Source organism: Chionomys nivalis, chromosome 5, assembly GCF_950005125.1.
Source record: "Chionomys nivalis chromosome 5, mChiNiv1.1, whole genome shotgun sequence".
Taxonomy (NCBI): Eukaryota; Metazoa; Chordata; class Mammalia; order Rodentia; family Cricetidae; genus Chionomys; species Chionomys nivalis.
The window spans coordinates 21,898,060-21,924,315 of record NC_080090.1 but is presented as its reverse complement, the minus strand read 5'-3'; the positions used below and the strand labels follow the sequence as shown (position 1 = coordinate 21,924,315).

Below are 26,256 nucleotides of genomic sequence, written 5' to 3'. Positions count from 1 at the left end.
AGAGAGGTGGCTCAGCAGTTAAGAGCAAGTATTGTGTTGTGATTTAAAAAGCACAAGAGAGGGGCTGGAGAGATGGCTCAGAGGTTAAGAGCATTGTCTGCTCTTCCAAAGGTCCTGAGTTCAATTCCCAGCAACCATATGGTGGCTCACAACCATCTGTAATGGGGTCTGGTGCCCTCTTCTGGCCTGCAGGCAGACACACAGAATATTGTGTATAATAAATAAATAAATAAATATTTAAAAAAAATTAAAAAAATTAAAAAGCACAAGAGAGATGCCACATGATAGAGCTCGCATGGAGATTTTTTTTAATTTATTGCCAGAAGAGGGCACCAGATCTCATTATAGATATTGTGAGCACCATGTGGTTGCTGGGAGTTGAACTCAGGACCTCTGGAAGAGCAGCCAGTGTTCTTAATCTCTGAACCATCTCTCCAGCCCTGTTTTTTTTTTTTTGTTTTTTTTTTGTTTTTTTTTTTTTTAATTTGGGGAAAGGGAACATAAAAAGGGGGAAGAGTAGGGGACCGGCTTCTAGTTTCAGAAGTGGCAGAAGAGGAGAGAGGCAGGTGATGTGGGATTCTCCTCTGTATGCTGTGAATACCATTGGTGAATAAACTAGCTTGATCTGATAGGGTAGAACAGAGCTAGGTGGGGGAAACTAAACTGAATGCTGGGAGAAAGAAGGCAGGGTCAGAGAGAAGCCATGTAGTCCTGCTGGAGACAGATGCTGGAACTTTACCCAGGTAAGACACAGCCTTGTGGCGATACACAGATTAATGGAGATGGGTTAATTTAAGATATGAGTTAGCCAGAAATACGCTTAAGCTATTGGCCAAATAGTATTGCAAATAATATGGTTTCTGTGTGATTATTTCAGTACTGAGCAGCCAGAAACAAAACAAGCAGCCTCATACTACAAATTGGCACACCATCATCAACTATATCCTTGTAAAATCTCAGAAAGCTTAGAAAGTAATTCTAGGTGCAAAAGAACAGAGTTAAGCATGGCTTCTTGGTAACCCAGCTACTGGTGGCATGCTGCAACTCCTTTAAGAGAGGTCTTACTGATTCAGTAGTAGCAGAAAAATAGAGCCGCTCATTTTTTAAATGGTGGCTTCATGGGCCTTGCTACCAGTACAAACTCTGATGAGGTCCAGCTATGGAGCATTTAAATAGGGTTTGTGAGTGGAGTGCTACAACTTGCTTAATGGCAACATAGACATGCTATGTACCTGAAAATGGGGCTATGAGCATGGCCTGCTCTAAACAGACCTCCGCCCCACCATGTTGGACTGAGTGGAGCAAAAAGACAAAGCAGCCTAGCTATTTAGCATTTTAAGAAGCCATCCTGGTCAAAAAAGGATTACAGATAGGCAATAAAGACATATTCAGGCATAAAGACCTTTAAATGTGACAGTGTTTTAAAAATGTATATAGGCTTGGGAGAGAAGAAAAAATGAGAGAGAATAAATGTAATATAAAAGAATACAGGCAATCATAGATTAAAGGAGTAAAGATAATAAAATAAATATTAAACTTGTAGAAAAATAATAGAGTAAGAAAAATATAAGTCATGTAAAGATGGAATATACACAGAGAGTCTAGAGTATGTATACTATTGTGTTTTCTTTGAATTTTTTGATTGTGAATGAGCTAAGTACAGAGAGACATTTCATTGTACATATTGTTAAACTAAACCAACATATATACTCTAAAGGTATCTTGACTTCAAAATTTGGGTCTAAGGATACGTTGCTTTGGAAAAGAGGTTCTTTTGTTTCCACAGAGGATGAGAACCTATGGAAGGAATCCTTCTAGACTAATGTGGTTTGATGGACCAAGACCCCCTGAAAGGTCGCCTTGAATACCCCTCAAACAAATAACTTTGCCCAACGTAAAGCAGGAAGCAGTTTGGAGAAGAACTATGCCCATATTCCCAAATATTGTTTATAAATGTTCCTTTACATTTTAAAGGGGAGTATGATATAGAGATTTGCATTGGTATGGATCTTGATCTATTAATACAAATTTAAGGTCAATTTTGTTATATATATATATCTGCTCTTGATTAAAATATTGTGTTCGTGCAGCTCATCTAAAAATGTAATGTATAATTAAGAAATATAGGTTAATAGATAATCATCTCTAATAGTCAAGCTTATAGTCATGTTAGTTACATTTTCTAGATGTGCAGAGATATATTTCAGATGGATAGGCATTCTTCAAACCTTTCAAAGACTACAGAATATAACATTTAAAATGTTTTAAGAACTTAGGACTTTTCATGACAGTGAGACACATGTGCTCCTGGAAGCACCAAATTACTTCAAGAGGAAGATGAACATCAAAGAGGTTCCTTATGGAGTTGGTTAGTCATTTGGACAAGAAACTACTCTCGCCTGGACTGCTTGATATTATGCTGTATGAACTGGACATTCAGGACCCACAGAAAAATGACTGCTGAACTTGCCTAAAGGTGAGATGGTCCTTCAGGGTTCCTGCTACATGAAAGAATCTACCAGACATTCTGTAGGAAATAGAAGAAATCAACTAATTGACTTTACTATTACAAGGCAGAACAGATCTTCAAATTTCCTACTTTGTGGAAAAGTCTGCTGGATACTATGGACCTGTGGGCTGAAGATGGATGCTCCAACAATATAGAAGAACTTTGGGTGACTGTTCAGGCAGCGAGATGTCTCTGTCGATTCTAGAGTTTTTTGAAGTTGTTTACAATACCCTTCCTGTTTACTTTGGTAATATTATATCCTTCTGGAGTCTTTGATGGAGTTGAAGAATATATAGCTATAGTTTTCCTTAGTTATGATAAAAGATATAGTAGATATAAATATTCTAACTGTAATTCTTGCTTGATACCTGTTCTATGTAATTTTACAATGTTAAAGTTAAAGCCTTACTTTTTATTTAAACATAAAAAGGGAGGTGATGTGGGATTCCCCTCTGTATGCTTTGAATACCATTGATTAATAAGGAAACTGCTTTGAGCCTATTGCAGAGCAGGACACAGCAGAGCTAGGCAGGGAAAACTAAACTGAATGCTGGGAGAAAGGAGGCAGAGTCAGGAGGAGAAGCCATGTAGCCCTGCCGGAGACAGATGCCAGAACTTTGCCTGTAAACCTCATGGCAATACACAGATTGGTGGAGATGGGTTAATTTAAGATATAAGTTAGCCACAAATATGCTTTAAGCTATTGGTCAAACAGTATTGCAAATAATATGGTTTCTATGTGATTATTTCGGGGCTGAGCAGCTGGGAACAAACAAGCAGCCTTCTATAACAGGCAGAGAGGTTGGGGAAGAGACAGAGACAAGCAGAGAAGCAGAAACAGAGGAACAGATGGGAGGAAAAGGGAGGAGAGGTGGGCAAGGCTCATCTTTTAAAAGGGAGCATAGCAAATGTACACAGAAGGTGCTCTTAGTGGCTGCAGCTAAGGACGTGTCCTGTCAGGACCTCAAGGGCAGGCCAGTACAGATGCCTGACTACTGGCATATTGTTCTTCCAGAGTTCCTGGGTTCAGTTCTGATCACCCAGGCAAGGTGGTTGAGGACTCCAGCTCCAGGGGAGCCAGTGTTTTGTTTTGGCCTTCATGAGCACCTGCACTCCATGAAAACCCACATGTAGCTGCATATAAACAGAACAGTTGGAAATGCTCCATTGTAGAGTGCTGGCTTAGTATGTACAGGATCCTGGATTTAGTTCCTAGTACTACATATGGTAGCACACAACTTTCTCAAAAACTAGATAAATGTAGAAATTTTGTTCAATTAGTTACTGGATATTTAACCCAGGTTTGCTCATGATAGGCAAGCCTTCTACTACTGAGTTATCTATATCCACAGGAAAAAGGTGTACAAAGTATTTAACAGTTTCTATGTGTTGTTTCTTGAGAAAGGTCTTGAACTGTATAGGCAAGAATGACCTTAAACTTTTTTTTTTTTTTTTTTTTTTTTTTTGGTTTTTCGAGACAGGGTTTCTCTGTGGCTTTGGAGCCTGTCCTGGAACTAGCTCTGTAGACCAGGCTGGTCTCGAACTCACAGAGATCCGCCTGCCTCTGCCTCCCGAGTGCTGGGATTAAAGGCGTGCGCCACCGCCGCCCGGCTTTTTGTTTTGTTTTTGTCTTTTTTCAACATAGGGTTTTCCTGGCTGTTCTGGAGCTAGACTGGAACTCAAAGAGATCCACCTGCCTCTGCCTCCCTAGTGCTGGGATCAAAGGCCTGTACCGCCACTGCTCTGCAACCTTGAACTTTTTTTATTTATTTGTATTTTATGTATGAGTGCTCTGCATGCCAGAAGAGGGCATCAGATCCTGTTATAAAATGGTTGTGAGCCACCAAGTGGTTGCTGGGAATTGAACTCAAGACCTCTGGAAGAGCAGCCAGTGCTCTTAACCCCTGAGCTATCTCTCCAGACCCAACCTTGAACTCTTAATCTTCCAGCTTCCACTTCCTGGGTGCTGAAATTACTCAAATTTTTCATTTAATTCATTTTAAATCCATTTTTTCCTTTAATCATGTAGTTCACACACCAGTATTTAGAACTATGCTGTCAGGCCAGTGAAATGGCCTAGAAAGTAAGGGCACTTGAGGTCAAGCCCCACAACCTGAGTTTAATCCCAGAAATCCACACAGTGGAAGGAGAGAACTGGATCCTCCAAGTTGTCCTATAATCTCTCTACAAGCATCATAGTGTGTACGCCCACATACATACACACTCAAGCAAAATAAATATTTTTAAATTGTGTTTTAAAAACAACTATATTATGACAAGTTTATCTTGTGTACTTTTTTCCCTGAGCCACTCAGTTTCCATCACCTTTCCCCAAACAGGTAACTAGTTTCCAGTTGGTTGCCTTATGGTTTATATTTATGAGCAGATATACATTTGTTTTTCCCATTTTCCTTTTATACATGACAGAAACTTAATATTCTTTGTTATTTTTTGTTCATTTGACACATTTTAAAGTTTTTTCATATACATATATTTTATTTTTCTCATTGCATATTTTATTATAAGTTATGAAAGTGTCTCAAAGTAGCTGGGTTATTTGCAACCTTTTGCAGTTATCAACATTGCTGCAACAAATAAACTTTAACACACATTATATGGGTGGAGGAGTGTTCCTGAGACTACACTACAAGAGGAACACCTGCTTCAAAGAGCAGAGGACCTCAAACTTAGACTGCTTTCTCAAAAATCTCTATACTATGAAAATGTTTTCCTACGTTTTAAACATCCTTCCTGCAAATACAGGAAACGCTCAGGCGTGGTCGTTCACACCTGTAACTCAAATTCTTGGAAGGAAAAAAAAATTCTTGGAAGGCTAAGGCAGAACAATTGTCTCAAGTTCAAGTCCAACCTTGCCTAAAGAGTGACACCCTGTCTCAAAAATTGGACATCTTGGAATTACAGAAATGGCTTAGCTCTGCTTTTGCAGAAGACTCAAGTTCAGTTCCCAGCACCCACATCTGGTGGCTCATAATTACCTATAACTCTAGCTCCAGAGGAATTTGCCACCTCTTGTCCCTGAGAGAAAGTGCACTCACATACACACACCCAAATGCAGATATGCACGCACACACAAATATATTTAAAAATATATTGTAAGTCTTGGCAGGCAGATCTTTGTGAGTTCTAGGCTAGACATAGTGAGACCCTGTCTTTAAAAAAATAAATAAAATAAAATAAAAGGTCTTATTTTTTAAATAAATATTTATTATGTATACAGTGTCCTGCCTATCTATATGCCAGAAGAGGGCACCAGATCTCATTATAGATGGTTGTGAGCCACCATATGGTTGCTGGGAATTGAATTCAGGACCTCTGGGAGAGCAGCCAGTTTCTTAACCTCTGAGTCATTTCTACAGCCCTATTTATTATTTTTTGTTTTGTTTTGTTTTTCTCTGTAACAGTTCAGACTGTCTTGGAACTCGCTTTCTGGACCAGGCTGGCCTCAAACTCACTGAGATCCGCCTGCCTCTGGCGGCAGGACTAAAGGCATGAGCCACCACCACCCGGCAAAAGGTCTTTTTTTTTTTTTTTTGAAACCTAAAATAATTTTATCAAAACCTCTTTCTCAATAAGAAAGTAAACCCAACTGTAATCTTCAAGTAATCTAAGCAGCCCCTATTTTTAGGAAAACAATATTTTTTTAGAGATTCACCTGCCTCTGCAAAAGGTCTTTTTTCAAAAAATAATTTTACAAATGAAATTACAAAATTGTATTCAAACATTCTAAAATGAGTTTTGTGAACAAAGTTGATGATCTTTGCTTCTTGTCACTTATGTAACTGAGGAAATAAGAATGGATATATATGAAATAATTGTAAATCAAGAATCTGAAGTTAATCTATAATCAGGGGAGAGCCATTAACTCCTTCAATAAGACTGATATGAAAAGAATGCTGTGAGCAGAAAAGGGCATGGTAGTGCATATCTGTATTCCTAGCACTTGGCGTGTAGGCAACAGGATGAGGAGTTCTAGGCAAGCCTGGGCTAAACGAGCCCCGTCAAGCAAGAAAGAAAGGGAAAGGGGTTCTATTAAATACCGTTTTGTCAGTATTCATTATATATTAGGAAGCCAGAAAGAGTAGTTGCGGTAAATCAGCATTGAGGTAGGAGGCTAGGAATATCAATAGTAAGAACAGAAAACACATGCCTTTAGTCCCAGCACTCTGGAGGCAGAAGCAGGCAATCTCTGTGAGTTCCATGCCACTCTGGTCTACCGAGTGAGTTCCAGCACAGTCAGCGCTACACAGAGAAACCTCGTCTTGATAAAACAAAACAAAACAAAACAAATACACACACAAAAGAAAAAGACCACAGAGAAAGAATTGTTTGTTTTTGAGTCTGTTTTAATTTATTAATTACCACCTATGTTTCTAATTCTACTTCAAGTTAACCCTTACAGGCAGGACCAAGTGATTTATTTGCTTATTTCATTGTTCTCAGAATAAGATTGTATACATCAGTAGATGCTCGCTACGTGCTAAAAATAGATTTGCTAATCCGTTTGTTTATCTATTTTGTGTTTGTATAAGAGCACACGTGGAGGTCTCCTACCATGCAGGCTCTGGGGGTGAAACCAAGATTGCCTCAATTTTGCAATTCTGTCTCAGCCTAAAAAAAATGCGTGTTACTAGATGTATAGCTCCAGATTTAGCTGAGCTTTGTGGTGTAAGTAGGAAAACAAAACCTCTCCAGACTAAAAGTTCCGTGTGAAAGGGAAAGTAAACAAACAAGGAAAGCAAATCCTCTCACTTCTTCAGCCCCCCCATCTCGACTCCCACATCAAGCTGGGCGGGTGGGTCAAGCATTTGGGAAATAGAGACCGGAGGAGCCCGATTTCTAGAACAGCCTGCTCAAGTTCTAGGCCAAGTTCAACTGCTGTGGCTGTGTAGCTCCAGGGGTGGTGTGATAGTTTAATAGGAATAAGGGCCTAGGTAGATTTCCAGAACAAAAACAAAAACAAACCCACGGTTTCCTGTCCCTTTAAAGATGGCGGTCCTGCACAGTAGAACGATTTCATTGGCTGCACAAGTCTTGGGGGCGGGGCTAGGGGCGAGACAGGTGCTGGCTTTAGTGGTTCCACCTCCTACGGCAAGTCGGAGGCAGCAAGATGGCGGCCGCTGAGGAAGGTTGCGATGTTGCGGTCGAAGCGGACCGGGAACTGGAGGAGCTTCTGGAAAGTAAGAGCCCATGATGGGAAAGGCCAGAGCGGTCGGGGACGAGGACCCATTGGGGGTTAAATGAACTTGAGATTTCGGGGAGGAACGGGAGAATCTCTCCAATGGTTGGCGGGGGAGGTGGTCTGACTTCGACCCCGGCCCTCCTCGTTAGCAGGAGCTAGGTGTCACCTTGGCCAACGATCAGCCCAGACCGCAAATCTCCCTGCGAAGGAGAAAACTAACTGTTATGAGATGTTTCACGGCCCACCCCCGCCCCAAACTTCTCTTGCTGGTTTTGAGGCAGGATCTCACCCTGTAGCATAGCCTGGCCTTGAACTCCCGACAGCCTCCCTGCCGAAGCCTCTGGAGTGCTGCGAAGGGCTGGAACCTCCAGGACCGGCTTTAGTAAATTACTGAAATCTCCTTTCCTGTAAGCAGCAGCACTGACAGAATAACCTTTAACTCCAAGAGTCCTTATGCCCATGATCGTATCAAAGTATCTTTCCTAACTCCTTTTATCTCACAGTCTTTCCTAAGATTTTACCAGGCTCTTAGTTCTTTCGTGTCAGCAGTTCAAGGAAACCACTCCTAAAGTTATTGTTGGCTTGAGAGACTGTCTCATGTAGTCGAAGCTGGCCCTCAGACTCAAGGATGGTTTTGAACTTGTGATTTTCTGGCCCACTACCAAAAGGGCACCACCATGCCTGACATCCTTTTTCATCCCTTGGAGAAACTAAGAGTAAGCCAGTCCCGGGGAAAAACACTTCATCTTCCTGAAATGATGGTGGATGTTTCTTGCTTGCTAGCTCTTGCCCTCCACTCTGGTTTCCTGCTCAGAATGAGGCCAGTGCCCTTTCACTGGGTCCTGGCAAGCTTTTCAGGGCAGAGGTGAACCTTTTATCTGTTGCTCAGTCACAGCGAGGTAGGCCGGCACAAAATGAGCAGATCTGGTGAGGCGTGCCAAGTGACCCGATTGGCCAAGGGTTACTGCACATCAGGCCAAGGGAACCTGTAGGTGCCTGCCGAGGGAGAACTAAATTGGAACAGAATTTAAGAATTTGCTGCGGGGCTGGAGAGATGGCTCAGCGGTTAAGAGCATTGCCTGCTCTTCCAAAGGTCCTGAGTTCAATTCCCAGCAACCACATGGTGGCTCACAACCATCTGAAATGAGATCTGATGCCTTCTTCTGGCCTTCAGGCAGACACACAAGACAGAATATTATATACATAAATTAAATAAATAAATATTAAAAAAAAAAAAGAATTTGCTGCCCTCCTATAGAATGTGTGGAATTTGTGGTAGTAGTAGGGCCCGTACAATGTTGAGTGGGCTATCTTGTGCTTTCTTATGAGAGGTTCTTTAAAGGCCCTCAGAGTGAGTTCAAAGAAATAAGTCTCTCTCTCCCCACTATTCATGTTAGATAACTGTGTGGGACTTTTAGGGAATTTTATAGTATGCATATAGAGATTTCTCTTCATGGCTTATTTAACCCTTCCCTCCTAGTTCTGAGATGAACACGGGTTCTATGTAAAAGTTTTTTGTTTTTTGTTTTCCCAATTGGTCACAGTAAGTTAGGTGATTCCCAAGGGTGGTAGGAAACCTGTTGATCCGTGGACCAGGCAGGGGAGACGCCAAGAAAAGAGAGTGAGTTCAGGAAAGCTGGCATTTTATATGATTGTTTTCCTGAGAATTGGCACGGAACACACAGCTGTCTAGCCTTACCCATCCCCAACATACCCATCATGTCTCTTGTTTCCAAAGGTGCTCTTGATGATTTCGATAAAGCCAAACCCTCCCCAGCACCCCCTCCTACCACCTCGGCCCCTGATGCATCAGGGCCCCAGAAGAGATCGCCAGGAGACACGGCCAAAGTATAAGTTCCACACCCTTAAGGGAGGGGGGTGTGGGCATGGAGCTCAGAGCAGGGGTGGGACAGGCCCCTGTGGGCCACAAGGGTGGGTGGGAGGATACCTTTGCCTCACACTGCTGAATGTTCCTCCAGGCCTCAGTTCTTGTGAAACAAGGATCTGGGATTATATTGAGGGATAGCAAGGAAGTAGCTTGAGAAAAGAGCAGTTTTAAGTGGTTGGATTTGTATGCTACCTCATACTGTTCCTTCAGTGGCCAGCTTCTTTGCCTGAGGCCCCCTAAGAAGAGACAGGTAGAATGTTCAGTAGAGGTGTTTGTCGGGGAGGTGTTTTGTTTTCCAAAACCTCAACCTGAGCTCCTATAGGAGGCTAGACTCAGGGTGGTGCTGCAAGAAGTGAATTTTGTCCATTTCCTCCCTGCAGGATGCACTCTTCGCCTCCCAAGAGAAATTCTTCCAGGAACTGTTCGACAGTGAGCTGGCTTCCCAAGCCACTGCAGAGTTTGAGAAGGCAATGAAGGAGTTGGCAGAAGAAGAGCCCCACCTGGTGGAACAGTTCCAAAAGCTCTCAGAGGCAGCTGGGAGAGTGGGTGAGGAAATCCCAAACAGAAAATACTGGACAGACCTCTTTATTGCTGAGAATACCAGGATTGTGAAATTACTGACAGTCATAATGTCACAGCCATGGAGTGTGGGACAAGGCAGGAGGAAGAGATGTGGGCATCTTGCTTACTGAAAGAAATGGTTAAGATATTTTGGAAAGTAATAAAAAAAAAGATTATTTCAGCCAGGTATAATAGTATATTCCTTTAACCCTTAACCATTGAGAGGCAGAGGCAGGTGGATCACTGAGTTCCAGGCCAGCCTGATCTGCCTAGTAAGTTCCAGAACAGCTAGAACTACATAATGAAACCTTGTCTCAAAAGTAAATAAATACATAAGATTATCCCAAACCAACCGTTTTAAAGACCAGGGTTGCGAGTGTTACTGTGGAGAGCTGTTAACACATTATATAGATTTATGGCATGACCATGAAGGTGACCAAAGACTAGTTAAGATTTTGAAGTGGTAGTAGTTTGACAATAAATGTTTTCTATCTAGACTAGTAAGTAGGTCAGTCTAGACAAGTTGACAGTTAACATCCTAGGTAATCCTGGTTCTTTTTGTCTCTCCTAGGCAGTGATGCAAACTCTCAACAAGAATTTACTTCTTGCCTAAAGGAGACATTAAGTGGACTAGCCAAAAATGCCACTGACCTTCAGGTACTTCCACTCCCAGATGCTCCTGGGCAGTCTCACAAAGAGATGCTCTAGGGGATCTCCCCGACTCTGACCCTGCCTTAATTGTTGTTACAGGCACATCTAGATAGTTTTTTCCACCCAAATGAAAGTGCAGTGTAACCTGTTCACCTCTCCTTGATCTTGTCTAGAACTCAGGCATGTCTGAAGAGGAGCTCACCAAAGCCATGGAAGGGCTGGGCATGGATGAAGGGGATGGGGAGGGGAACATCTTCCCCATCATGCAGAGTATCATGCAGAACCTGCTGTCTAAGGATGTGCTGTACCCGTCCCTGAAGGAGATCACGGAAAAGGTTTGTGAATTTCCACTTCTGCCTCTTCTCCTGTTTTCATTATATCAACTTGTGGGCCACTTTGCTCAGACCGTGCATAATAAAAGTGTGGTTTGAGCATACAAGTACTTTTTCAAGCTTTGTTGGAGGTAGAAGAAGTTATTGAGAATAAGGTACAGAGGTGGTCTATCTGATTGTTCGTCCACGCTGGGACAAATTCTTCGGCTTTAGTTTTCTGTAAATTAGTTCAAGACTGTGAGTCTAACTAGTCCGCTCCTTCTTGTATCTCTAACTTTATTGGTTTCTCTAGTAAGAACTCACAGGGTTTGTGCTGGTGCTGTGAGCAGTTTGAGAGTAGTTGAAGTAATGGTCCCTCTTTAAAAGCTTATCATTTCACTAGAGAAATGAGGTAGAGAAATAGAAGCTCTGTAGCATTACAGGACAGCATGTGCCTGAGTGGGAAGTGGATAACAGCCTAAGTCCAACTCGAAGAGTATTTTTTACATTCTTTTAAAAATATTTACTTTTGGCCGGGCGGTGGTGGCGCACGCCTTTAATCCCAGCACTTGGGAGGCAGAGGCAGGCGGATCTCTGTGAGTTCGAGACCAGCCTGGTCTACAAGAGCTAGTTCCAGGACAGGCTCCAAAGCCACAGAGAAACCCTGTCTCGAAAAACCAAAAAAAAAAAAAAAATTTACTTTTAATTAGGGGTTTGTGCGTGGGTGTGCACACATGTGCGTACATGAGTTCAGGTGCCTATGGAGGCCACAGGCATCAGACCACCCTCCAACTAGAGTTACAGCTGGCAGTGAGCCACCTCACATGAGTGCTGGCTATTGAACTTGAATTGGGTGATGGAGGTGGGTCTTGTATTAATCTGTTGCTTTCATTGGTTAATTAATAAAGAAACTGCCTAGGCCCATTTGATAGGCCAACCCTTAGGTGGGTGGAGTAAACAACAGAATGCTGGGAGAAAGAAGCTGAGTCAGGGAGTCGCCATGATTCTCCCACTCCAGACAGACGCAGGTTAAGATCTTTCCTGGTAAGCCAGCTCATGGTGCTACACAAAATATTAAAAATGGGTTAGATCAATATGTAAGAGCTAGCCAATAAGAGGCTGGAACTAATGGGCTAGGCAGTGTTCAAAAAAATATAGTTTACGTGTAATTATTTTGGGGCATAAGCCATGCGGGCAGCCGGGTGGCGGAACACAGCCCCGCCGCTCCTATTACAACAATTGGGGTCCTTTGCAAGAGCAGTATGTTTTCTTAACCACTGAGCCATCTTCCCAGCCCCGGTTTTTGTATTTTTAAGTTTAAAAACAACAGGACTGGAGAGAGATTCAACAGTTAAGACCACTGACTTCCACCAGGTGATGGTGGTGCAGACCTTTAATCCCAGCACTCAGAAGGCAGAGGCAGACAGATCTCAGTGAATTTGAGGCTAGCCTGGTCTACAAAGTGAGTTCCAGGACAACCAGGACTGTTAACACAAAGAAACCCTGTCTCGAAAAACCAAATCCCTTCCCCGCCACCCAAAAAAAAAAGAAGAGCACTGACTGTTCTTCCAGCGGACCTGGGTTCAATTCCCAGAACCCACATGGTAGCTCAGAATGGACTGTGGCTCCAGTTCCAGGGGGTTTGATGTCCTCTTCCAGCTTCCGAGAGCACCAGACACACATGGTGCACAGCCATACAAGCAGGCAGAACATTCATATAAAACCGAATAGAATTTAAGCCTGTTGGTGATGGTGCACGCCTAATCCCAGCACTCGGAAGGCAGAGGCAGGCAGATCTGTGTGAGTTCGGGACCAGTCGGGTCTATAAGAGCTAGTTTTCAGGACAGAGAAACCCTGCCTTGCAAAACCAAAAAAAAAAAAAAAAAAAGTATATATTAATACAATTTTTAAAAATTATTAAAAAAAAGGCAGAGGGGGGGCTTGTTTTTGTGTTTTCCTATGGTTTTATTTGTTGTTTGTTTGTTTGCTTTTCGAGACATGGTTTCTTTGTGTGACAGCCCTGGCTGTTCTGGAACTCACTCTGTAGACCAGGCTGGCCTCTAACTCACAGAGATATGCCTGCCTCTGCCTCCCAAATGCTGGGATTAAAGGCGTGTGCCACCCTTGCCCCCCACCAAAACCCCAGCTAGAGGGGGCTTGTTAAAGAGTACTTGCTGGTCTTACAGAGGTCCCGGTTTGGCTCCCAGCACCAACATGGTAGCTCATAACCATCTGTAACTGTAGTTCTAGGGGATCTGACATCCCTTTCTCTGACCTTCAAGTGCGGCAGGTATGCACATGGTACAAATACATACAGGTAATATACTACTAATACATAAAAAGTAAAAATAAATCTAAAAAACAACAGAGAACAATGTTCAACAGAGACCACATGTGACCCATGTTCTAGCTAGCTGCAACTGTCAAGTTTACATAACCCAGAGTCATTTGAGGGGGTCTAGTTGGGGGATTGCCCAAATTAGATTGGACTGTGACCATGTGTATGAGGAATTGCCTTGATTGATGGTTGGTGTGGAAGGGCATAGTTCACTGTGGGTGGTACCGTTTCTAGGCAGATGGTACCTAGACTATATGAGAAGCTAAAAAGTCAAAGAAGAAAGTAAGCCAGTATTCCTCCATGGTCTCTGCTTGAGTTCCTGCCTTCAGTGATGTACTGTTACCTGGAAGTATCAGATGAAATAAAATAAACTCTTTCCTCCCCAAATTGTTTTTGTTGTTTTGTCACAGGAATGAAACTAGAACCTAAATAAAATGATTACTATCTTGCTTTTCACAGACAGAGTTTACTAATCTGCAGTTACCATAAATACTAGTATATCCAGGTGGAGTCACCGTACTTTGTCTTTTCCACAGTGAACTTAGTGAACTTGCTTACTTAGCCTTCTTTCCTCTTTGTCCTCTTCTCTTCACATTCTAAGCCCCTTCTCTCCTTGTTCACTTAATTCTTTCCCACCCATTCCCTCTCTTTCCTTAGTATCCGGAATGGTTGCAGAGTCACCAGGAATCTATTCCTCCAGAGCAGTTTGAAAAGTATCAGGAGCAGCACAGGGTCATGGGCAAAATATGTGAGCAGTTTGAGGCAGAGACACCCACGGACAGCGAGGCTACTCACAGGGCTCGTTTTGAGACGGTGCTAGATCTTATGCAGCAGGTAAGACCTTTCACTGCCTTCCTGGTGCTGTCCACTTTGGTGCTGAATGGAAGAGATGTCTGGAAAGGGTGCTATACAACTAAACCTGTGTGCAGGGAGCATAAAAAAATCTATATACCATGGTCAGAAGAAATCAGATCATGACGGGTGGTGGCGGCACATGCCTTCAATCCCACCAGCACTCGGAGGCAGAGGCAGGTGGATCTCTGTGAGTTCGAGGCCAGCTTGGTCTACAGAGCTAGTTCCAGGACAGGCTCCAAAGCCACAGAGAAACCCTGTCTCAAAAAAAGAAATCCAGATCACAAATCAGATTCCTTTTGTTACTTTTTTGTGTTTTTTCCCCTGTGATATTTATTTATTATCTCATATTTTTATTTTCTAGTTACAGGACTTAGGCCATCCTCCGAAAGAGCTGGCTGGGGAGATGGTGAGTATGCTTTTCACATTTTAACCCAGTTTGCAGACTCCGGTAACACCCGGTTAATCTACATAAGGTGATAACTGTGGCTGCTAGGGATGAGCCTTCAGAAGCTCTGACCTGAAATATGAGTGGTTTTCTCAGTTGCTTCATCTCTTCTCCAGCCTCCTGGCCTCAACTTTGACCTGGATACCCTCAATCTATCGGGCCCACCAGGTGCCAATGGCGAACAGTGTCTGGTCATGTGAAACACAGCTCGCTTTCTTCCTTGAGTCCCAGCCATGGGGAACATCTGGAGTCAGCAGAACCATTGAGAACTGAGGCAGAAGTGTCGTCTCTGGGAGCTGGCTGCCCCACACTACATCCCATTCAAGACTGTGCCATACCAGCTGAGGGTCTGTTCTGTAGGCATTTCTGTGAGCCTTACTCCATCATGAGTTCTGCTGTTAGAAACAAGCCAATTAATTGCCAGGTGAAGGAAGGCATCCTTTTCGGGGCATTTCACTCCTTCTTGGTCCCAGAAATAATGTTATATATGGCTGTACTCATGTTCCCCTTTATTCCCAGGGACTTCGTGCCTTGTTTCTACTTCCTGTCTTGGATCTGGGGAGCAGGAACTGAGTCCTAAGACTTTGTGTTTCTATTAGGCGGAGCCTCTGGGATGGGGAGAAATGTAGCCTGCCCTGGGGCTGTAGGTTTGGCAGCACATCTCCTTGCCTTCATTTTGAACTCTCTGAAGGAAAAGGACTTTTGCACTTACCTGTGGTCAGGATGGAAGTGAAGCCCTAGGTTTTTTCTGTCCCTAGGTGCTGTGCCCTTAGTTTCCTTTCTTCCTGAGAACTCAAGTTGCTACCCTGGTTCTTTCTACAGCTCTCTGATTTAGGTGAACCAAGCTCTTGACCTTCCTTTGCTGTCTGGCTGTCCTCTTACCTCCTCTCTTTAGATTTTTATTTATTCCAGCCCCTCTGAACAATGTTGTGATTAATGAAGGCCAATCTTGTTTCCTTTCGTCTAGTACCTGTACCATTCTTACTAGACCCTTCCCTTCCCTGGCCAACACATAATTGTGGTGTCAGATCTGGTAAATGAATGGCCATTCTACCCAGATACATTCTGGTTTACTTGACATCAAATTCCCTAGACTCCTTGGTTCAGGAAGGTGTTTGGGAAAGTGATGTAGCCTGAGTCTCTTCCTGCAAGCCCCAGGGGACAGTATCTAATAAATATTCTGAGTGCATGTGTGGGTTATTTTTCATCCAGGTCTGTTTCTAATCTTCCTGAGCTTCGAAGCTGCAGAGTGTGAAGTGTTAGGAGATAGTTCTGTATAACATTATAATACATGCTAGGCTGTACCATGACCCTGCCCTCCAGCTCAGACTGCCCTTCCTTTGGTAGAAGGATACTGTCTTCATCTTCTTGGTAGTTCAGTCTTCTTACATTATAGTTGATGTTAATGATATATTGTTAACATGTTTTCTAAATTACCTAGCATTAAATGATCTCAGTAGGTCTAAGGACCATGGTTGCCATATATTTTATGGATATTCCTTTTAGCCCACCTAGCTGTCCTGGTTCACTTGGAAAATAACTTTTAAAATATATGTTTTTATTAATTCTTTGGGAATTTTATACATGTATGAAATGTATTTTGATCATATCCACTCCCATGGAAAATAACTTTTGCAAGAACAAATTCACATTTATCATTTGAGTCACTTTGATACATCCTCCCTGACTCTGGGTTAAAGTCACTCTTAAAGATCCCACATCCCACACATTCTGTGGAAGGAAACGTGCTTGCAAATAGCCTGTGGGAACTAATCAGCGTTTAAATATTTAAACTGTCCTCAAAGTTCACAAGAGCTTCTCTTCCAAAATTCTGTGTGTTCGGGTAACAAATTTCTGATTGGATAGATGGATTCATGAAACAATCAAATTTTTACAAGATGTATGATAATGTCTTTTTCCTATGACCCTAGGACATGCTTTCATGTCCCAAAGACTAGAACTAGGCTGTTGGGAAGCTTGGGGAGTTTGGAGAAAATGGCCCACATAAAAAAAGAAAATTAAAACATCTGACATAAAAACCTCTTAAGGTTTATTGTTAATCTGTTTGTGTGTATGTGTGTTTTGGGCCTCTGATCTCCTGCACTGGAGTTATGAGTAGTTGCGAGCCACCAGATGTGGGTGCTGGGAACTGAACTCCTGCTTTCTGAAAGAGCAACAAGCTCTTAACCACTGTCCCACATTAAGTAGACATGGCAGGTAAGACAAAAATGTACAAAAAAGATTCAGGAAGTAGGCATGCAGTGTTTGCTGTTGAACTGAAAAATTCACTTTGTTCCTTTGGAAAGCAAATGCAGCACTTACCTGTTTAAGCAAAATGGAAGCTTTTCTACGGGGAAACAGCTTGAATGGAGATTGATAATAGAGCCCAGGTGATCTATGAGCAGGACAGATAGGCAACCAAGAAATAGAAATAAGACCTTCAAAAGCGAGGTCAAAGAAGAGTGGTAAGTTTTGCTCAGCATCTGAGTTACAAACTGTTAAGATCCATTTAGTTACCAACACACTCAGGAAAGAACATCCAAAGAAGTTGGAATACATGGCTAATAGGGGTTTTCTAGAGGAACAGTAGAGGCAGGTAGATCTCTGTGAGTTCAAGGCCAGCCAAAACTACAGAAACCCTGTCTCGAAAAACAAACAAACAAACAAAAATAATCAAGTCAGAGCCAGGCAGTGGTGGCACATGCCTCTAATCCCAGCATTCAGGAGGCAGAGTCAGGCAGATCTAAAGTGGAATTCCCCTCTGTATGCTGTGAATATGTTTTACCATTGGTTAATAAAGAAGCTGCTTTGGGCCTATGGCAGGGCAGGATATAGCCAGGCAGGATATCTGAACAGAGATATATAGAGAGTAGGGAGAGGAGTCAGGGAGATGCCCCAGAACCTTACTGGTAAACCATGACCCTCATGGTAAAATACAGATTAATAGAAATGGGTTGATTTACGATGTAAGAGTAAGAAGCCTAATGTATTGACCAAGCAGTGTTGTAAATAATATAGTTTCTGTGTTATTATTTGTGTTCAGGTGGCTGGGAAATGAACGAGCAGTCACTGCCTACACAGATCTCTGAGTTTGAGGCCAGCCTTGTCTACAGAGAGTTCTAAGACAGCCAGGGCTAAACAGAAACCCTGTCTCGAAAACACAGAAAACATGAAGGCAGTCAGGCAGGCAAATAATACTTTCAGCTGAAAGGTGCTTCCTATTGGGGGAGGATCTTCCCCTCTCAGTCCTTCACAGAAGTGTCCTTACAGACCTGCCCACGTGTTTCTTGGCTGATTCCACATCCAACAAATGAACATCAAGATAAGCCATCAGTGTGATCGGGAGGTAACTCAATGATTAAGAGTACTTGTTGGTCTTTCAGAAGACTTCAGTTTGGGTCCCAGTGTCCACATGGTGGCTTACAGCTGTCTGTAAATCCAATTTCAGGGCCTCTGATGCCCTTTTCTGACTTATGTCGGCATTGCATGCATGCGGTCCACTCACAGGCATGACACTCAACACACACAAACTACATCACACCACACACAGATCACAGGTCTTTGTAGGCGTTCATGTCCGTAGATTCAAAGCACCATAGCAGTGTCTCTCCAAACTTTCCTCATTTAGGAAACTATGGGATACATAAGTGGGATGCCAGACCAAATCTGCCTTACAGTGGGTCTACAGATTCTATCTTCGATGATTTCCGCAATATCCAAATGTGTGTCTCTGTATGACTTGCCAGTGAAGATGCCCAGCATTTGGCAGAAAGACCACGTAGAAACTCCTGCGACTGCATCCTCACCTCTGTCAGGATAAAAATAATGTTATATTGTGAAGGAAATGGCAAGGATTAGTTCACCCTCAAAGGGTTCATTAGATCCTCATTTACTTTAATCTTTCTGGCTTTTGCAGAAACTGACTGGTGGGTTACAGTGGACAGCTTGCAAGCTAACCAAGTAGTGGTCCTCAAAGCAGGTTATGTGACAATTATATAGGGGTCAGCAGATTACAGCCTATAAGTCAAATGTGGTCAGTTTCCCAACAAAAAACTATTTCATGCGTGTGTGTGTGTGTTTGATGGGGTGAAGCCATGAACATGTGGAAGTTAGAGGACAACTTTGTGGAATCAGTTCTCTCCTTCCACCTTTATTAACCAGTGTCTACCCGCTGATGTGAGCCATCACAGGCCAGTTGCTTTCCAGGTTTTGTATAGGCTTATTGATGTTCTCGATCATTTATGTACTGTCTTTTAATGCTTTTGTGCTACCTTGGCCATGTAGAGTAGTGACAGATAGTATGACTTGCAAAGCCTAAAATACTTAGTAACTGAAGTTCATAAACCCCCAGTTGGGAATGTATGCTCTCAGTTCCCATCAGAAAGTATCAGAAGGAGTTTGTATTTGTAAGGGATCACTAACAATTATTAACAGTCTTAAACCTTGGATATGTCCATTCTCACTCTTTTTTTCTTGTGTTTCAGGGTCTTTTGAGTGGGGAGAGGGATATAAAGTGGGTAGGCAGGTGGAGAGGATCTGGGAGGAGTTGGGGGAAGGAAAAACATGATCAAAGTATATTTTTAAAATGTTAAAAAAAATAGGCCGGGCGGTGGTGGCACACGCCTTTAATCCCAGCACTTGGGAGGCAGAGGCAGGCGGATCTCTGTGAGTTCGAGACCAGCCTGGTCTACAGAGCTAGTTCCAGGACAGGAACCAAAAAACCACAGAGAAACCCTGTCTCGAAAAACCAAAAAAATAAAAGTTAAAAAATACCTTGGGGTTAGTGAAATACCATAGCTTTCCAAAAACAGATCCTGAGAATTCCAATATAATCAATGGAGTTTTCACTTACTGTATTCATGATATGATGGCATTATTGGGAGGTGGTAAAAGGTGGGAGTGGATAGTGCTCTAGCTGGAGGAAGTAGGTCACTACCTGCCCTTGAGGCTATAGACCTGGTTGGCTTCTTTCTATATTATCCCATTTCTTTGTTTCCTGTCTGCCAAGGACAAGAACAACCTTCACCCCACCTCCTGCTGTAATATTCTGCCCAAGCACATGGAGCCAGGCAACAATGGGCTGAATCTTCTGAAATCATAAGCCAAAATAAAACAGATCCCCATTTAATCAGCTTGTTATTGTCACACCAACCAAGTTATCAGATTGGGTGGACACAAGTGTGGTCCATCTTAATAGGTTGATGCAAAAGGAACTGTGTTTTTAGATTATGAATTTTAAATCATTGTAACGAAGCTCAAACACATTAACCAAAATAGGAACCGTTACAATCACCAGTCTTTCCCAGTGAGAAGTAAGGTTGTTTATTTCTGTAGCATAAAAATCCATGCTGCCGGGCGGTGGTGGTGCACACCTTTAATCCCAGCACCCAGGAGGCAGAGGCAGGTAGATCTCTGTGAGTTCAAGGCCAGCGTGGTCTATAAGAGCTAGTTTCAGGACAGGCTCTAAAGCTACAGAGAAACCCTGTCTCAGAAAAAAACAAACAAACAAACAAACAAAAAACCAACTTCATGCTTTGAGATTTGACAAACAGCTGAATGTTTCCCCTCAAAAACCCTGCTCCTGTTCCCCTACATGTATCTCAGAAAAAGGCCTTGCTCTTTTTCAGTTAAGATAACTCACACATCCTTGCTTTTTTCCTCTTATCTCACATCCGTGTTCAATCTATTAGCAAGTTCACCTCCTTGCCCCTTTGAGAGCGCATCCTCAGCGCGGCCACTTGTGCCACTTGGACTGCAATACTCGTCCTGCAGGTCTTTTGTCATAACCTTCCTAACGAGTCTGTCAGCTTCTGAAGGCAGTTACAGAAGTCAGCTAGGGTGAGCTTCAGTTAGAAATCAGTCATGCCACTTTTATTAAAAATTTTAATTTATTTATTAATTTATCTATATCCTTCTCTTGTACTACTTGGCTTCCTATGTAAGCATACTTTTTTTTTTTTTTTTTTTTTTTAAGTTTTTCGAGACAGGGTTTCTCTGTGGCTTTGGAGCCTGTCCTGGAACTAGCTCTTGTAGACCAGGCTGGTCTCGAACTCACAGAGATCCACCTGCCTCTGCCTCCCAAGTGCTGGGATTAAAGGCGTGCGCCACCACCGCCCGGCATATGTAAGCATACTTAACCTTTGGACTGGAACACTTTTCTCCAGGTGTGTATGGCTCAATTTCTCACTTCAGGTTCTTATTCTGAGCATTCCTCAGCAAAGGGGCCTTCTCTGAACTCCCAGGATAAGAGAGCACACCCATCCTGGTAAACTTTACATTATTGTCTACGTATCTCTCCTCCCTCTTCACTAAAAGGTTATGTAAACAAAAGAGTCTTGGTTTATTTTATTCACTGCTCTTGTGCCAAGATCACAGCCTCTCATGTAATAGGGATATAAGAAGTAGTTGCTGACTAATGAAGGAATGCAGGGTGATAGGACCTTCACTACTTGGCTCACTAGACTTCCTATAGGTGTTAAGGTCACAAAGATGAAAAAGGGGTAATTCCTGTCTTCAGCAACTTATATTCTAATAATACAGTTAGATTTAAAATATGTAATTGGAGACTAGAGAGGTGATCTAGTGATTAAGAGCATTGGCGTCTCTTCAGACAACCCCATTTGAATTCCAGCATCCACATGGCAGTTCACAATCAGTTGTAGCTCCAGTTCCTGGGGATCTGGTGCCCTCTTCTGGCTTCCACAGGCACTGCACTCACACAAGTGGTGCCCATCCACACATTAAATTTAACCTATAACTATAGGTTAAGTGTTATAAAGTAAAATATGTTATGAAAAAGTAATGCAGCCTGGGTACACTAGTGTGCATCTGTTCTCCTGCTATGGAGGCTGAGGCCGAAGATCACTTGAGCCCAAGAGCTGGAGACCTGCCTTTCTTCTTTTTTGTTTTCAGACAGGATCCTATAAGCCTAAGGATGGCCTTAAACTACTGATCCTCCTGCTTCCACCTCTCAAGTTCTGGGATTACCTGTATGGGCCACCACACCCAACCTGTGAAGCCTCTTCTCTTAAAAGCAGAGCCAGGTGTGGCGGTGCCTTTAACCTCAGAACTCAGGTGGCAGAAGGCACTTGGGTTCAAGGTCAGCCAGAACTACACAGTGAGACCCTGTCAGTAAATAAATAAAAGCAGAATGGGGATAGAGGTGGATGGATAGTGAAGTGTTATTCCCAATAGTCAAGAGCTGCCTCTCTTTGAAAGTACCAGTTGTATAGAGACCTAACTTAAGAGGAAAGATGCTTTCTAATAAACTTTATAGCTGAATATTCCAAGGTAAAACACCAAGCTGGAGCTGACACATACAGTGAATTTTGTGATAGCAATAAGGGTAATGAGGCTAAAACAGATCCAGGCAGCCAGGGAAGAGATAAAATCAAAAATAAGAACCAATGATGTAAAGCCTGTGATAATTTTGATTTAAAACATTTAAAAAGATTTGTTTATTATGTATAGTGTTTTGTCTGCATATCTGCCTGCAGGCAGAAGAGGGCGCCAGATCTCTTGTTAGGAATTGAACTCGGGACCTCTGGAAAAACAGCCAGTACTCTTAACCACTGAGCCATGTCTCCGCCCTCCCTTTTAAAAAGAGTTATTTATGAGCCGGGCTGTGGTGGCGCACGCCTTTAATCCCAGCACTCGAGAGGCAGAGGCAGACGGATCTCTGGAAGTTCGAGACCAGCCTGGTCTACAAGAGCTAGTTCCGGGATGGGCACCAAAGCTACAGAGAAACCCTGTCTCGAAAAACCAAAAAAAAAAAAAAAAAAAAAAAAAAAAGAGTTATTTATTATGTATATATAAAAATATTTTTTTCAAGAGTTTCACTGTGTAGCCCTGGCTGTCCTGAAACTCGATCTATAGACCAGGCTGTCTTGAACTCACAGAGAACCACCTGCCTCTGCTTCTCCAGTGCTAGGATTCAAGGGGTACACCACCCCTGCACTTGTGTCTATATACCACGTTTGTGCAAATGCCTACAGAGCCAGAAGAGGGCATCATCTCCTGGAACTGGATTTTGTTAGCCACCTTGTTGGGTGTTGGAACTTGAACCTGAATCTTCTGGAAGAGCAGTTAGTGCTCCTAACTGCTGAGCCATCTCTCCACTTCAGATAATTCTGATTTTTAGTATGGGATGGGAAAGCTTTGGATGTTTTGGGTAGGGAACTATGACATGACTTATATTTTAAAAGACACTCTGACTGTCTTATGTGTGAGGGCATCAAGGCACTAATGGAAACAGACAAACTACTGTACTGGTTGCTTTCCTAATGGACAGAGCGTGGGATCTGTGAAACTTAAGCAAGGGTTTATTTCAGCTCATAGTTTGAGGGGAAGTTCATCATGATGGGGAAGGCATGGCAACAAGTATGAATAAGGTTCACATCAAGAAACAGAGAGATGAGCACTGGTGCTCAGTTCACCTTCTCCTTTTTATTCAGTTAAACCCCCAGCCCATGGAGTGGCGTTGCCCCTGCTTAGGCTGGGTCTTCCCACCTCAGTTCTCCTCCTAACCTAGGGAATCCCTCACAGGTGTGCTAGAGGCATATCTCCTAACTAATTATGGATCTTGTCAAGTTAACAGTATTAATCACATGTCTAACACAGCAGGTAGTTAAGCAAGAGACAGTTTGGACTAGAATATGGCTGGGAACATAGTTCAGTTGGTAGAGTGCTTGCCCTGGTATGCATGAAGCCCTGTTATATTCCCACTGCTGGATAAAATCAGACATGGTGGTGCATGCCCAGCCCTCAGGAGATGGAGATAGTAGTTATATAAATTTAAAGCTATTCTAGGATACTTAAGTACCTGTCTCAGAAACAAAGATCTGAAGTCGGGGAGGGAGGGAGGGAGGGAGGGAGGGAGGGAGGGAGGGAGGGAGGGAGGGAATGGTATTGATATGGGTCAGTGTTGAGGAGTCTGAACCTAGCACCTCGACCTTCTGTTTAAAAGAAAAAGGCAAAGTTGTAATTTACTTGGTAGAGTACTTTTTCAACATGTCCAAAGCCTGGCACATACATACACATTACACATACTTATTCGTATTTAACAGGAAATACAAAGGAGCCTGAGAGGCAAGGAAGAGATTATAAAGGGAGGGAATGGAAGAGGAGATAAAAGGGAACAGATCTGGCTGGATGGTGGTGGCACATGCTGTAAGTTTGAGACCAGCCTGGTTTACAAAGCGAGTTCTAGGACAGCCAGGGCTGTTACACAAAGAAACCCTGTCTTGATAAGCAAACGAGAAGGAGTGAAATAGACACTTGTCGTGAAAGCTAAGGGTAACTAATTGAAGGTATCAACAAGGAGAAAGAAGGTTATTGGGGAAGGGGACCAATAAGAACCAAGTATGACACAAATGTATGAGGAGCCGGGTGGTGGTGGCACGCGCTTTTAATCCCAGCACTTGGGAGGCAAGAGGTAGGCAGATCTCTGTGAGTTCAAGGCCAGCCTGGTCTACAAGAGCTAGTTCCAGGACAGGCTCCAAAGCTACAGAGAAACCCTGTCTGGAAAAACCAAAATAAATAAATAAATGAAAGAAAAAAGAAAAAGAATACCACAAGGAAATCGACTATTTTATTTTTGTGTATATGTTGTGTGTGTTTGTTAGGGATGGGGGAAGGACTCATTCTGGCCCAGAATTTACTACTGATTGGATTGACCTCCTGCTTGAGCCTCCTAAGTGCTAGCTGTGCACCACTATGCCCAGCTTGAAACCTGGCTCACATTTCTTGTTTAAAGAAAAACAGAACAGGGCTGGAGAAATGGCTCAGAGGTTAAGAGCACTGACTGTTCTTCCAGAGGTCCTGAGTTCAATTCCCAGCAACCACATGGTGGCCCAAAGCCACCATGAGATCTGGTGCCCTCTTCTGGCATGCAAGCATACACGGAAGGAATGTTGTATACATAATAAATAAATCTTTAAAAAAAATAAAAAATAAAGAAAAACATAACAAACAAAAACGTCTGCTTTGAGGGTCAATACTGTGTTTAAACCGGGAGGTGGTGGCGCACTTGGGAGGCAGAGGCAGGCGGATCTCTTGAGTCTGAGGTCAACCTTGTCAACAGTACGAGTTCCAGGACAGCAGAAAAACAGTCTGGAAACCGCCTCCCCCCCCCCCCCCAAAAAAAAGAAAGATTTTAAAAAATGTGTCAAGAGTTAGACCCTCAGGACTGGAGGATGCCTAGTGACTTGCCTGCCAGTCCCTTGGAAAGTGAGGTTCATTTTCCGTCACAACGCTAAGGAGCCCCTAAATCACATGTGTTTTGAATACTAGGCGCCAAGCCACCACTCTGAAACCACAAAAACAACTTGACTCCTCCGCAGCGCGCACGCGCCCCTCGCGGCTTCGGTTGGCCGTAAGCCCCGCCCCTTGCGCGGCCACCGGGAGGGTTGGGAGGCGAGGGCTCGCGCGACCGTTCTCGCTCAGTCTCCTCCAGCACAGCGTCGCAAACGCGGCCGGAAAGCGTGACGGCGCAGGCGCAGGCGCAGAGACCCGAGGCGGCGGTGGTGGCTGCCGCTGGCCAGTGTAAGATGGCGGCGGTGTTGGTGGCGGCAGTGGACGGGGCGGCTGGGCCTGGAACAGTCGGAGCATCCGCTGGCAGAAGGATGACCCAAGACGGGAAGCGGGCCGCCGAGCCTCGCCGACTCCCGTGCTTGTAACTGTCCCAGCCGAACGCCCTCCCCTTGACCTACCCGGTCCGTGTCTCGTTCCGGCTCGGCCTGTCCCCCCCCTCTCCCTGACCGCTTCCCCGCAGGATGGGCCCTATCCCTTTCCTAAGCTCCCAGGGTTTAGGTCTTCCTCCCCTCACCCGGGTCAGTGCTGGGAGGACTGCTTGTCCTTTGCCCAGGTCAGTCCCGGGGTTGCCCCCTAGAGCTAACCCCCATAATTCACGGGGACTTTTCGTTCGTCCGGTGACCCATCTGTATGCTCTCATTTCTCTCTTTATAATGTGAGGACCCGGTTCTGTCTGCGTCTCCCTGTCACTTTAGGGCCACCGCGCAGTGTGCCTCCCCTCCCCCATTCCAAGTTCTCAGGCCCAGCACCTTGTACGGAAGCCGAGGTCCAAGAAACTGGCAGTTTATACTTGAGGTCTGGTCTTGTATGCTTTGTAATATGATTATCTTAGTCTACCTCCCCCTGTCCCGAAATCTTTTAGGACACCTTAGAACGGCCCCAGTTGGTCCTTATTGGAAAGCATCTGGTGGCTTGAATTTCTGACTCATGATTGTTGGTAGAGTCTGTAAACAAACCGGCACTAGCGCTATCACGTTCTCGCTGAGTCCTCCCCCTCCCCCCTCCACTCTGTAGCTTGTGGATGAGAGGTGGTTTGGTGTAGAGTTGAAAAGATGCAGGTTTTCCTGATAAATGACTTCTTAGTGTTGGTGGAACTGGGAGATAACTTGCTTGACGTGTAAGTCTCGTGTTAATTCTTTGTATTTAAGTTCCGTGTATGGGTTTTGTTCAGTAGTCAGAACTGAATT

At 43.6% G+C, this 26,256-nt stretch overlaps 2 protein-coding genes across 5 annotated transcripts in view; both read left to right on the top strand.

Moving 5' to 3' along the window:
• Window positions 1-7,627: 7,627 nt before the first annotated feature.
• Pex19 (peroxisomal biogenesis factor 19) lies at window positions 7,628-15,947 on the top strand. 2 transcript variants are annotated; one of them, XM_057770109.1, is made up of 8 exons: window positions 7,628-7,707; window positions 9,448-9,557; window positions 9,978-10,143; window positions 10,730-10,815; window positions 10,983-11,144; window positions 14,116-14,292; window positions 14,675-14,719; window positions 14,875-15,947. In XM_057770109.1, the coding sequence occupies exons 1-8, from the start codon at window positions 7,638-7,640 to the stop codon at window positions 14,956-14,958; spliced, it is 900 nt and encodes a 299-aa protein (XP_057626092.1). In that variant the 5' UTR covers window positions 7,628-7,637; the 3' UTR covers window positions 14,959-15,947. The 2 variants fall into 2 exon arrangements, with proteins under 2 accessions (XP_057626092.1, XP_057626093.1); XM_057770110.1 differs by lacking the exon at window positions 9,448-9,557.
• A 9,275-nt stretch (window positions 15,948-25,222) lies between these two features.
• The window catches only part of Dcaf8 (DDB1 and CUL4 associated factor 8), a 45,906-nt gene continuing 44,872 nt past the window's right edge, over window positions 25,223-26,256 (top strand). Inside the window, exons 1-2 of one of the 3 annotated variants that reach the window (XM_057769978.1) lie at window positions 25,255-25,470; window positions 25,765-25,864. The gene's annotated coding sequence lies outside the window, so the exon portion shown is untranslated. Of the gene's footprint in view, window positions 25,471-25,764; window positions 25,865-26,256 lie in introns of all 3 variants that reach the window. The other 2 variants (XM_057769979.1, XM_057769977.1) reach the window with 2 other exon arrangements.

Excerpts from the sequence above, each read along its gene's own strand:
- Pex19 (XM_057770109.1), top strand. The coding sequence starts at position 7,638 with ATGGCGGCCGCTGAGGAAGGTTGCGATGTTGCGGTCGAAGCGGACCGG. Across the intron at positions 7,708-9,447 it reads ACTGGAGGAGCTTCTGGAAA|GTGCTCTTGATGATTTCGAT; the intron begins GTAAGAGCCCAT and ends TTGTTTCCAAAG. Across the intron at positions 9,558-9,977 it reads CGCCAGGAGACACGGCCAAA|GATGCACTCTTCGCCTCCCA; the intron begins GTATAAGTTCCA and ends TCCTCCCTGCAG.